At 29.6% G+C, this 14,175-nt stretch overlaps 1 protein-coding gene across 1 annotated transcript; it reads right to left on the bottom strand.

Moving 5' to 3' along the window:
* Positions 1-4,228: 4,228 nt before the first annotated feature.
* On the bottom strand, positions 4,229-5,528 carry LOC120091574 (ethylene-responsive transcription factor ERF026-like). The gene has a single exon (XM_039049671.2). It carries the CDS (start codon positions 5,247-5,249, stop codon positions 4,740-4,742), a length of 510 nt encoding a protein of 169 aa, XP_038905599.1. The 5' UTR covers positions 5,250-5,528; the 3' UTR covers positions 4,229-4,739.
* Between the last annotated feature and the right edge of the window lie 8,647 nt (positions 5,529-14,175).

Below are 14,175 nucleotides of genomic sequence, written 5' to 3'. Positions count from 1 at the left end.
CCAACTCAAATTTGAAGGTGGAGTTAGAACCATATCATGCAATCAGCATTTACATGAAGAACCTACATAAAAGACTCTGCTTTGAGTGGAAATTCTTAGAAAATACTGTTGAATTTGTTAAGAGTCTTGAAGTTGAAGAAGTGTTCTTCACCAAGCAGAAAGACCATTCACCTTCTCCTTTCAATTCCCTGAATTCTAGTTTGTTTTGAGTCTCACAACTCAATCTAAGACTCCTAGAGGATAGTAGAGAAGCTCTAGTTGTGGTCCATAGCCAGAATTCGAGAGGATTGCAGTTGATTTTTGTTGAAGAAGAAGATCTTCAAAGGTATATATGAAACCCTCTTTTTCATTTGATGAGCATGTTGATTTCAAAGCCAAAATTAATGAATTAGAATGCTTTATGATCCTATTTTCTTCCATTGTGTATTTTCTTAAACTAATAATTGGTATCAGAGCATCATTTAAACATTCAATTCGAGTTAATTTTGGCTTTGTGGGTGTTTTTCATAAGTTGTATGAAAATAGTGAACTAATATGGTTTTTTCTGCATTTTGGCATTTTTTTTCTCTTCAATTATGTTGTAATTCTTGTAATTTGCTCTTGATTGATGAGTCTTAATTTGTGCTTAAGAGTCTGTAATTTGATTGGAGTCATTCAGCCACTACCTCGCAACGTCGTGACGCTGTTCTTCGTTCCAGCACAGAATTGTGAAGAACTTCTCGTGGTGTTACAATGTTGGGATGCAGCGTTGCGATGCTGTTCATCCTAGCCCAACATGCATGCGCCAGCCCAAACTAGTGGTCTAAGTGAATCGGTTTAGCCGATTTGGGTCAAGGAGGTTCGGTTCGACCTTATTAAGCTCGTTCAGCCCAATTTTGAGCATTGGAGGTTCAATTCGAGAGGTTCGAGTCCGGTTTAGGGTGGTTCGAGCGGTCCAAAAGTTTTTTGGAGCTAGTTTTTGTTGATTTATGTAATAATTTAGGCCTTTGATTGCTTTGGAATGCCAAAACTAAATCATATCAGTTTGTGTTAATTATTTATGCATGTGATGTATCTTATAATTAAATAAATCTTGTATGTGTATATAGTATGTCATATAGATTTAAAATCCCAACATAGTGAACAAAGAACAAAAACACAATGTTGCACAGTTCGGCTAAAGAATAGAAAAATTGTTGCTCAAATAACAAAAGTGGCAACCCTAAATGATCAGTATAATTCTCCTTTAACAAACGAAACCAAGAAAGGAAACAAATCCCTATTTAGAAAAGATAAGTTGTGTCTCAATAAAGAAAAATGTCAGACGAAATAAATCAGCCAAAATTTTCCTGATAAGGAAAAAATATTCTGCAGGAAAGTAATTTGTTGTCTGAACTAGACGCTAAGACTTTATTTGAGACAACTGCAAAAACAAATGCCTTAAAGAAAATATAAAGCCAACCAATCAAATCTCCAACACCTATAAAAGAATCACCTCAAACAATTAAAGAAGTACACACAATAGTAAAACTAAAGGTGATCTGTCACACAGAACACTAATGTTTCATCTTGGCAATCACAGAAACAACAAATAACATACCAACAAAAAATTAGGCGAATAACACACTGAGTTTGGTAACCCATTTCGGTGATATACCACCTATGTCTGAGAAACAATGTGCCCGAAAAAGATAAATTTACTCATATGAAAAGTCAAATGTTTACAACGTTGTACTTATCTGTAAAGTAATGACAATTACAGTGATGCATGTAGAGCCTAACTTATTATTGATCACCTAGGCTCCCCTTAGACGTGAGATCCTTCTAAATTGAACTTAGATTCCTAAGTATCTGAATATTAGTGAAAAATCACCTAGGCTCCCCCTAAGTGTGAGACACCCTCTCACCACACTTTATCTTTCCACTTACAAATGAAGACCACTTCACTAGACTAGAATCATAGAGAGCTTTGCTATTCAACCACAATGCATAATCGTACTTAACTCATAAAACATAAGCGACAACCCTAACAAGACAACATCTTTCTCTTAAATAGATATAGTAGAAAGAAGGAAAATTATCCCCATTCAAATTCGGCAGACCATAAATAAGGAAAACATCGCAAAATATATTCTAAAAAATGAAAAAATAATTTGCAGAATCAACATCCTAAGAAACATCCTATAAGACATTTTCTTAGACAACCACCAACCAAAGCAACGACAACCCCAAACATTCTTAAACAAATATAGCCAATTCGGAACTCCAACTAATAGTCATATACTATTAAATAGACTTCTCCAACCACAAAAATTGTATTCATAATTAGGGAATGAAACCATAACTCATCTAATTTTTGTTGGTGATTTAAATTAATAATCAATATATATTTGGTTTGGTTTTATGTTTGATTTAAAATCTATGATTATGACATCTTGTGTTATATGATATTTTTGAAAAATAAATCACTTTTACGCGTTATTGACCCCAATAAAAGACATAAAAATCAGTAGATGAAGTTCTCAGGTGCCTTCAAATTCAAACTTTTGCTTCAAAAAGGTTGCTATGATCTCCTTTTTCTATACACTGTATTGGATGTTTTTCAGTGGGTTTGCCTCCTAACAAACATTTCCTATGTTAAAAAAGGTGGGTTACATAGAACGCTTTTGAAAAGAGAAATTATTTGGTGAGACATTATAACGTGGTTAACAGTTTTTCATCATCGGATTATGAGAAAAAAGTATTTCGAATTTAGATCTAGTAGTTATTAGGGAGCACGTAGATTGTTTATCTACTCGCATTTAACGATTGTTTTTTTCTAGAGTTAAATTATGGGGTCAAGTTGAATAATTTATGGCCTGTTTGGTAGAGAATTTGAAAACGGAAATTTCAAAATAAAGGATTCAATGAAGAAAGAGTTGTATTTCATGTTTTTAGATATATGTTTGGTAACAGATTTAGAAATTAGATATTTAACTAGTTAGAGTTATTCACTAATATTTAGTTGACAATAAAGTATTATAAATTTATTTTTTAATATGATTTATGTTAAAAATTTATATATTATTATTTCTTAATATTTTATGATTTATAATACATTATATAACGTATGTCATGTTTTTAAAAAATGATTTGAGTTTATAACATGACATATTGTATTTTTATATTGTTATTTTATTGATATTATTCTACATTTTAAAATTTAAAATTCAAAATCTAGATACAATGAAAACATAAAAATGTTATTTTCAAAATTTGCATTGTTTAGATCACAAAATCCGATAATAGTTTTCAAAACCAAAATTTAGATTGTCTGTCGAATACATATTTGCTGAATTCAGTGAAGCTAAAAACATAAAACAAAATCTGAATTCTCTACCAAACAGGTCTTTATCTTTTCAAAACATAGTATTAAGTTTTTATCAATGAGTCAATATTTCTGTCCATATTTTCACATTTTTATGGATTTGATATCAACATGATGAATGAATCGATATTTTCATTATAATGTAAAAAATTCATAAAAATAAGCCATATAAAGTTACTATGCAAAGATAACATGTCAATTTTTTTAAAAGAAATTGCTTAAAACTTTTATTTATCAATTGAAATATATTATTTCATTTTTATAATTTTGTAAGAAAAAAACTCACATCCATATTTTAAACGTCGTTTATAGTAAAAAAACATTTTCTGATCAATTTAGTTTTGGGTTACATTAACCTTAGTCAACAAAAAATATTATTAAAGGACATCTAAAAAACACTTTTGGTGAGCTAAATTTGAATTACTTTTAAAAATATAAAAAGTGTTTTATAGCCAACTAATAAAAGTATTTATCCAAATCTTCATAGGGTTAGTTTTACCCTATTAAAGCCAAAGGTAACACATTAATAAAATAAACTAAAAATATATATTTATTCCTATTCGATAACGATTTGATTTTTAATTTTTGTTTTTAGAATAATATTTAAATAAATACATCAATGTTCGAGTAAATTCTTTAAAAAAAATCCAAATTATTATCCAACGAAATTTAATTAATTATATTATTTTTTTCTCAAATTTCTTTATATTCAACCAAAAGATCATTTAATTTCTCTGTATCTCGAGAAATTTTTCTGTAGTACGAGTCTTATTCCATTAATTGAAAGAAACAACTTGGATATATACAATAAAGACTAATGAGAGAGGAAGAGGAACACACACTGAATTCTAATAATACAAAAACAGGAAAAATAAAAAAAAATAAAAAAATAAAAGTAGTCTGACATATCAACAAACCAAATTATTACCGACAACTGTAGTTCATAGATTTGGTACAAACCAAAATTCATAATTCAAACACAAAAAAAAAAAAAAAAAAAAAATTGTGGACCAATCAAAATCCACAATACCACAATCTCTCTCTTACTTTATCTCATAATAAAAATAAAAATAAAAAAAGAGAGAGAAAAAAAACAGACATAATCCAACTCAAAATCTCTCCTTTTCCAATTTTCCAGCCAAAACCGTGTCCCTATCCAAATCTAAAACTCACTTCATTCATGTTTTTTACTCTCTCTAGTACTGTTCTAAACACCTTCTCAATGAAGCAAAAACATATTCATTATTATTCTAATTTTTTCCAAATCCTTGTCGTTTGATGATCTTAAATTCTTTACCTTTTTTCTTAATTTTTTTTCCCCATGATGTGATTAAATTAGATATGTTCGGATTCATGGAGTTTTTTCATGGTTAATTTTTGTTTCTTTTTTCCTCTAGGGGTAACTCCAAAGATTTCCATCTCCACTTGAGTTCCATGAGTAGTAGTCGTGTCGAGATGGCGACGAGCTGATTCGTGGCGGTGACAACAGCATTCCCTCCGCCATGTCAACCAGCAGATTCGGCATTCCGAACAGCGCCTCTTCGTCGACAAACTCATTGGTTGGCGGACACTGATAGTGAGAGCTATGGTAATTGCTTTCTCCTTGATCATCAACTTTTCTCAAAGCGGCAGCAGCAGCGGCAGCAATACGGATATCGGCTGGGGATGTGGAAGCCGGAACCGGATAGGAACCGATCGAGTCGGGGAAGTTGAGAACAGCATTGCAACCCTTGAGTGCGAGTGCGGCTACATCGTAGGCAGCAGCAGCCATCTCGGGAGTAGGATAGGTACCGAGCCATATTCGAGTAGTCTTACGTGGCTCACGAATCTCCGACACCCATTTGCTGCTCCGGCAGCGGATTCCTTTGTATTGATCATGTCTCTTTGAGGAGGTAGAGGCCATGAAAAGATGTCTTGGGATTATAGTTAAAAAAGGGTTAGGTTTGATGGATAAAGAAAAGGTATGATACTGATGAGTCTATTAGCCTATACTTCTATAGGTATATTTTGGGTCAGCCTCCTACATACATATACATTATAAGAGAGAGAGAGATGTGATTTAAGAGAGGTTTAAGGGAGGAGACAGAGAAGGGTAAATAGGGAAATTGAGAGAAAAAAAATAAGGTAGAAATAGGAGAGAGAGAGAGAGAGAAAGAGAAGTGGAAGTATAGGAATTAAGGAAGAAAAGAGACAAAGTAAGAGAAATTTATACAAGAAAAGTGAAAGCGTGGGGAGTTCGTGGGGAATCATAAAACAAAGACAAACAACAAAAGAAAGGGAAATTAAACAGTCAGGATGATTCAAGGTTTTGCCGTTTTTTGTTCTTAAAATCTCATTAAAAAAAAAAAGACAAGACAGGACTCACACTCACACACGGTTCAGCCAACACAATCACACAATTAAATACATGACAATCATAACTATGCTTTGCTTTACAAATATATTATTATCATTTACACTTATGAGCTGTACTATCATAACTTCCCATCACTTATAAACCACATGCTTTTCATTTTCATTTTCATTTCTTCTTCACTATAATATATAATTCTTAAGTTACATTCTTTTGGCCCAACCAATCATAAAACCTAGTATGCCAAAAAACAAAACAATTTTACAAGGTGGGCTATTCTATTTGTGTAGGATAAAAGGGAGAAAGAAATAGAGGGAGGACGGATAGTACAAGGTTTCGTCAATCAAAGATTTTTAAATTAGAATGCTACGGATGTGTTAACCTAGTTAAAATATTTCGTGTATCTCCTAATTCCACATTTTTTAGTATATTGTTGCAAAAAAGAAAAAAAAAACAGCCTTTAAAGTTAGGAGAATATTCGATTTGTAACCATAAGACCCATTTGATAATTATTTCGTTTTTTAAAATTAAGACTATTTTCTCTTACTTTTTTTTTTTTACCATGATTTGCATTTTTGTTAAATACCAGAGTTGATTTCTTAGTCGGATTCCAAAACTTTAAAAAAAAATTAAAATTTTTTTTTTTAGTTTTCAAAAGTTAGTTTGGTTTTTTAAAACGTTATTAAGAAGTAAATAACAAAGCAAGAAATATAAATGTGGAAGAGTAAATTATAGACTTCATCTCAAAAACTAAAAATCAAAAATCAAATTGTTCCAAACGGGATTTAACTTTTAGAGTTGTATCACTCAAAACTAATAGTTATATTAATTAAAACTCTAAACTTTCATAATTAATAAATTTAGACCACTATTGAGATTTTATTTTAAAATCGTTAATACAAATACACGTTTACAGAATTTCTTTAAATGCAACGAGTGATGAACATTATATTAAAGAAAAATATGTTGGAATGAAATTTGAGGATGACAATTTTTCATTAATATGAGTGATTTTTTATCTCTCGATTTTCATTATTTTACCCTACTTATCGAGGAAGAATAATGTGATGATTTTTCCTCTCATACTTTGGAGTTTTATTAAATTGATTTTGAGTTTATTTTAGGTGGAATCATCAAGTAAAAACGGTTATTATTCACTAACATATGGCCTAAATTTATTAAACATTAAAATACCATTTTGGTTCATATAATTTGTGTTTCATTCCACATTCTAGTCTCTGTGGTTTTAAAAATCTAAATTTCATCAGTGTACATTCAATTTTTTTTTTCCCTTTTTTGAAAAGATTGTACTTTCAAAAATATTATAAATCTATGAGAAGACGTTTGGACCCTCGCGGGCTTTTGGTCACATAGGTCAAGCCTCTTTAAGGACTATGGATCTTCTACCATCGCCCTCAATTTGACTCCTTTTTGTAACACATAATGTACTGATTAACTCTAATTAACTTATCACTAGTCCTCCTCTTTGTTTCGTCCTTTAGATGCTTTCTCTAGATTCATTGAATATTAATGAAAGGAGTGAGATATAATGAGGGTACTAAGAACGTATCCACAAAGTGAAAATATTCGGATATATGTACTAACCCAAAATATGTCTTTTACAAGAAGAAGAAGAAAAAAAAAAAAAAAAAAAACCTCTCATGTTCTTTGGTAAGACTATTTTCATTGTTTAGAGATTACATTAATTTGGTCCTTTTGGATTAATTGAAATGGTTACTTGATTCTAATTTGAGTAAATTTGATTATTAAGTAGATTAAATTAATTTAAAATTATTATTTGGTTGAGACAATGTTCTGAGAGTGAAGATCCCCAAGAACACGAGGGTGGAAAATTAACTCAATCAAAGGAAAAGATGTCTGAGGACTGACAATGGTAGAGAATATACACGTTGCAAGAGTTTGATGATTATTTGAAGGTCCATCATCTATTTAGCTGTTCACAATACGCTCCTCGGGAAAATGGAGTTGCAGAAACAATGAAGGGTTACGAAACTTGTCGGGATCAATAATTAACTTTTATAGTTGAAATTTGATAATGTAATTGTAATTACTATCCTACTTCAATAATAGTTTTCGTAATTTGCTCTAGTTAAATTATTGGATCATATTGAATTAATAATTATGAAAAAAAAAATATATTATTGAGTACAATTCAATCAAAATCAAAATGTTGTGTCAACAACATAGTACCTACTTGAAGTGTTGTCACACACAAACTGGAATATAATCATATCCAACTTTGGATTCACTGAACCTCAAAAATTATCCAAATCCATTCATAATTAATGCAGCTTTGTTAAACTTTGCATTATTAACCGGTAACATTTTGTTTTTTTTTTTTAATTAAGTCTATAGAAACTATTTCCACTTCTAAATTTCTTTTTTTATTATCTACTTTTTACCGTGGTTTTAGAAACCAAGCTAAATTTTGAGAACTAAAAAATTTTTTTAAAAAAAAGTTGCTTTTATTTTTAGAATTTGATTAAGAATTCAACTATTGTACTTCAGAAATATGTAAATCATTGTAAGAAATGTGAATGAAATAGACTTAATTTAAAAAAACAAAAACAAAAACAAAAGCCAAATGTATACCAAACGGGACCTAAAAGTTCAAATTTTATTATTTGTGAACTGTTTCTTAGTTTGACAATAGGTGGAGAGGTTGAAATTTAATTATCTAATCTTTCTATCGAAGAAATATACTTTACCAAAGTTGTCAATTATTTTTAGAAATGATTCTAAAATTATCAAAATTACTTTTGTCATTTTCAAACCCACTCGAAAATATATTTGTAATTACTCAAAATCAATTTCGATGATATAAAAATAATTGTATTTAAAAGTAAAATTAAATATTAAATTATTTTTTCATGATTTAAATTGTGTCCTAGTGATTTTTAACAGGAAAAAATATATTTTTGCAATTCCATATTACAATAAGATGAATATATACAATCTATTTTTGGATTAAAACTAAAATACATCTCAAAATAATGAAATTGGAAAAATATACCATTTATATACGGAAATATATTTCCCAAGTTTGTTCTTTAGTATAGTTTTCTCCTTCTAATTATTTTTCTGTTATTTCATCCTTCGGCTAAATTGTAACTCGTAGCTTTCTATTCAAAAAAGTGTTCTTATTTCTCTTTATTTATGAGCCAATTTTTGTAAGAGATTCGATTTTGTAGACATCCTAAAGAATAACATAGCTTAACTAATGCAATCGTATTGCATCATTCTCTTGTTTTCTATTTCTTTTGTTGAAACTTATGTTATCTTGTTAATTTGAACGGATCATTTAAGTTAGCATGTCAGTGGATTCTTAATGCTAAGAAGATTAAGATAAAAAAGAATTTCATTGAAGAATACAGAATTAAGAGGTTAGACATACGTTGTCATGTGACCTTAGACATAAGACACCATAGGACCAAGAAATTACATGAAGCTATCTAAGATTTAATTAGCTATAGAAATATAGGACTAATTACTTGGGCTTCTAATAGTACGGGTAAACAAGACTGAATTGGTCCAAACATTAAAGAAAGCTACACTTATAATTTTTCAATTTTAAACGCTAAACCAAAATTATATCCAAACAATAAATACTAAATCATATATTTAAATTAATGGGGAGTCTTTATTTCAATCCTCGTTTTATTACCGTAAAACTATTTAGAATTTAGTGGTTATAATAATCCACTCTTTTTCCCTTCAACATTTCTAATAATTCAATCCACCAGTGTTCAACTTCGATGACCAACTCTGATGGTCACCTCTGGCAACCAACTCTAGCAAAGATCACTTTCAACCCTCACTTTTGGATGACAACTAGCTCCAACGACTACTACCTTCGGTGGCTAACTCTGACGATCACCTTAAGCAACCGGTTCATAATGTTCAATAGTTTTCTTTTATGTAATTTGACATTAGTTAAGTATACCAAATTAAACAAACTTGTGTAAAAAGACACTTTTGATGTCAACTTGTATAATATTTTGAAACATAAGGACAAAATGGAAACTAGACCCAAAACCTATAGACCAAAAAAGTTTTTTTTTTTCCCTCTTTTTCTTTTAGTTTAATTCTTAAGAAAAATGAAACCAATGAAATTAAATAAACCCTCAAACTTATATACTATAAGTTTGAGTGTCCTAAAATTTTCTCTTGATTATAAATATATGTTTTAATCAATTGAGTTCTGCAAAAATAAAGAAATAAATTCTGTTAATTTATGTAGTTGTCAAAATATGATATTTAAGGTATCATTGCTTGTATAATAAAAAAAATAGTAAATCAATCTAAAAATGGACTAAAATAACATGCAACCTCGCTATTATAACCTAGACTAAAATAGTATACACTCCAAATATAGAGTATTATAACTCAGACTATTTTAGTCGGATTGAAACCCACAATGGAAGAGAGTGATCCATTTACTTTCACAATATGTATTCACAATGTAGCAAAGATTAAGCATGAAGTAAAAGCTAATTTTATAGAGAAGAAGAAATAACTTACCTTTGAAAACACTCTTCAAGGATTCTAACAATTCTTCTTCTTCCTCAACATATAGCATCAAGGTCTCCTCTAGCGCGTGAACGTGAAGCCACCATCAGATCTTCCAAGCTATTCTCTTGGCAAGTGTGGGAACCTACTTTTGAAAGAGAGTAGAGAATTGAATTTTAGGAGATCCTTTTGCAAAGAACTCACTTCTCTGTAAAATTCATTGAGAGAGAGGAGAAGAAGATGAGGAGTAATTTTTCTCTACAAGAATTTATCGGTCCACTCCCATAAAATAAAAAATAAGAAAAAAAAAAAACCACCTTCTCTTTTTGTTTTATCTCATCTAATGGGATAACTCCCACTTATTTATTTAATTTAATCAAATTAAAATAATTTAATTTAGTTAATTAAATTTGATAACCATTATCCACTTCCTTATTCATTAAATTTAATTTAACTTAACCAATTTAGTTTAATTTAATTAATTAATTAATTATCTAATATTTAATTAAAGTCTTGAATTATATTCAAATGTGCATTTCTCACCTAACTTATAATTTTAATATGAATCTTATTCATATTAATTTTTAATCTATAGTTTTAATATGAATATCATTCATATTATTTATTATTTGAATCTTATTCAAATATAATAAATCTCCTTGTCTCATATAGTTTAGTTTTGAATCTTATTCAAAATTAATTTTATATTATAATGTATCTATATACATTATACCAATTGTATCATATACGATTAATGTTGTTCTCTTAATTAATTTGAACAATTCAAATTCTTTCAAAATTAATAGTCCTTGTTTACCCATTGTGAGCTAGCAGGAACCTAATAGACCTACAGAGTAGAAGTTGCAATTATCCAAGATTAACTAAAACTCTTTAATTACGTTAATCAACATTCATTAACAGTGGATCACTCCACTAAAGACCTACAAATGTACTCTTCACGCTGTAGAATATTTTGCGTCCATGGATTTAACCGTTACAAGTAAGTCGGTCCTTCATGAGTTGTTCGTAATTACAACAGGGTCAAATTACCGTTTTATCCCTGTAACTACCTCTGACTCCTTAAATACTACTAACCTCTTTGATGAACAATCTGATTATGGTCCTATAATAAACCAAGTCCTTCTCGAGCTAATGAGAGGATAGGTACCCTTTGTTCAAAACACAAAATTGGCACTTAAGAGAACTATTCATCTACTTACCTTAAAACATGAAGAAACGAATTTCATCTTATGAAGTTATGTTCCTAGCTCCCTACTTCGGACAAGTCTCCAAAATAGTAGGCTTATTGAGTTGGTGACTCAGGCCACTTTCACCTATACAAATCAAATGATAGCTCTCGTAGACAAAAGTCCATCACTCATTCAAGATGAGATCAAGTTACACATGGTTATCCTATAAAATATTAATCTTTTCAGTCAACAGTGTTATTGAGAGAGATTAAGTATTTTGGATCTGGTCTTATACAATCTCATTGTATAGGGATACCCCACTCGAATATCTCCACATGAACGATTTTGATCACATCGTTTGGACCCTTAGAATGTCATTCCAAACATACCATTAACCATTTATATCAATTATTCAACCATCATATTTTACATCATCATTTAATTTATTTCTATCTAAAACTAAATTAAATCATTACACGTCTCTTTAATACTTTTTTCAAGGAAAAAAAAAGTCTCTTATTACTAATAATGTTAAAGTTTTAAAAAAATTAGACCAAAATAGATTTTTGGTCCCTGAGATTTGAGGTAGGTGTCTATTTGATCCCTCAGATTTTATAATGGGTACTCTTAGTCTCGAAATTTAAATAATGATTCTAAATGATCCCGAAACCCATTTGACCGTTAGTTGACTTAACAGATTGTTGACTTGGCTATTTAAATGTTGAGGTGGATTTGATTACTAAGTCAAATTTTACACTAAAATTAGATTAATTAGAAATTTATTAAGTTAAAAATAAAATAAAAACAATCTTGTATATGCTGCTTGAGATTCATTCTATTCTCCTTCCGGAAAACAAGGAGAATCTTCAACGCAAGTCTCAACTTCAATTGAAATTGAACAAAATTTCGACCAAGACTTCAGCTTTTGAATGGACACTTGAAATTTTTGGTGTAGATGTTGATGATTTAGCTCTTCTTCTCTCACTCGATTCCGGACCATTACAATCACGACCTCCTCTTCAAGGTTTTAAATGTCGATATCGATGAAAATATCGAGGTCCTAGTTTTACAAAAGTTTCGATGAAAATATCGATAAAATATGGATTTCAATGAATATATTTGAAAATTTAAAAAAAAAAACAAAAAAATCAAAAAATTAATTTTAAATGATGAAATAAACATTTTGTGGTTTTTAAATGTTTGTTATTTATATTATATTTTTATGTTTCGTGGATTCTCTTACAATATAGTGGAAATATAGATTTATTCTTCATGTCGATGTCGAACTCATGAAAACGTGAAAACATAAATGGAAATACCGACGTGTCTATGGAAATTGAATACTATGCTCCTCTCAAACCCCAAATCCAACAAATTTTTGTGAAATTTGAGAAGTAAGGATTCAAATATTTATTTGTAGTCCTATAAATTTTACAGCCCAACCAATTGAAGAGCAATCACAATGTTCTCATGATTGCAATTTTTTTCAAAAAATGGCAGAAGATATGGTGATTATTTTTTCCCTTTTTGTTTACGTCGTGGTTAGAAAAACACTTACATACATATCTGGTATCCCTATCTTTATATATCCCATTAAATTGTCCAATCATAATTTGATACGTGGCAAATTTTTTTTTTTTAGGAATATTTTAATATCCTTTTATGTGAGTGGTGGAAAATGATGTACAAAGATTGATGCATCCCAATTATCGTCCTTGTTATATAATGAGTGAAACGTCCACTTACAGAAATCAAGTTGAATGAAAGTGCATCTTCAAATTAAGTGTTCTTGAATTTCTTTGAAATTCATACCGAAAAAGCAACCATCTATCTTCTCCAAATTAATATCCCAAACATCCCCACAATCCTTCCTGCCATCCATTTTGCACTGAAAAAAGTCCTAAATCTTTTTTTAAGAAAACATAAAATAGAAAATTAAAATCTTAAGTCCGTTCAGTAACTATTTGGTTTTTGTTTTTGTTTTTGAGAATTTAACCTAATTCATTCACATTTCTTACAATAATTTGCATATTTCTTCAGTATAATTGTTGAATTCTTAACCAATTTCAAAAAACAAAAACAAGTTTTTGGAAGCTACCTTTTTTAATTCCCAAAACTTTGCTTGATTTTTTAAATAACTGGTGAAAAATATATAACAAAAGAAGAAATTTTGAGGTGAACATAGTGTTGTAGACTTAATTTTAAAAAACAAAAACAAAAAACAAAATGATCACCAACTAGATCCTACCATCACGAAGGTGGGTAAACTAAGAACTAGTTATGCCTCAGTCGTGGAGTATTCAACAAAATTTTATTTAGTTTTGGTCAGGGAAGATTCCATGCTGAAGATTGACTTGTTTATCGTGGTTTGTTGAAAGAAAAAAGAATGAATCCAAAGCGTCATATAAAAGATTGTTTTTATTTTATTTTTAACTTAATAAATTTCTAATTAATCTAACTTTAATGTAAATTTTGACTAGTAATCAAATCCACCTCAACATTTAATGACCAAGTCAGCAATATGTTAAGTCAATTAGCGGACCAAATAGACGCCTACCAAAATGTACTTTACCCTAAAATTTAGATCAAATCAATCAAATTACTACGTATCAAGTATGGTTTAGTTTAACTGCCATTTTACCATATGATCTAACACCTAATGCTTGAGAATTTTTTCAAAAAAGTATTTCAAAATTTATATTTCATTGTTTATGTGGTGAATCAATGATATTTATCACTTAACTCACAAAGTCTTT

Source organism: Benincasa hispida, chromosome 11 (assembly GCF_027475165.1).
Source record: "Benincasa hispida cultivar pf3 chromosome 11, pf3_genome.v1.1, whole genome shotgun sequence".
NCBI lineage: Eukaryota > Viridiplantae > Streptophyta > Magnoliopsida > Cucurbitales > Cucurbitaceae > Benincasa > Benincasa hispida.
This window is presented reverse-complemented; position numbering and strand designations above follow the sequence as displayed.

Bases quoted from the DNA above. Each gene is read 5' to 3' on its own strand.
- LOC120091574 (XM_039049671.2), bottom strand. From the start codon at position 5,249: ATGGCCTCTACCTCCTCAAAGAGACATGATCAATACAAAGGAATCCGC.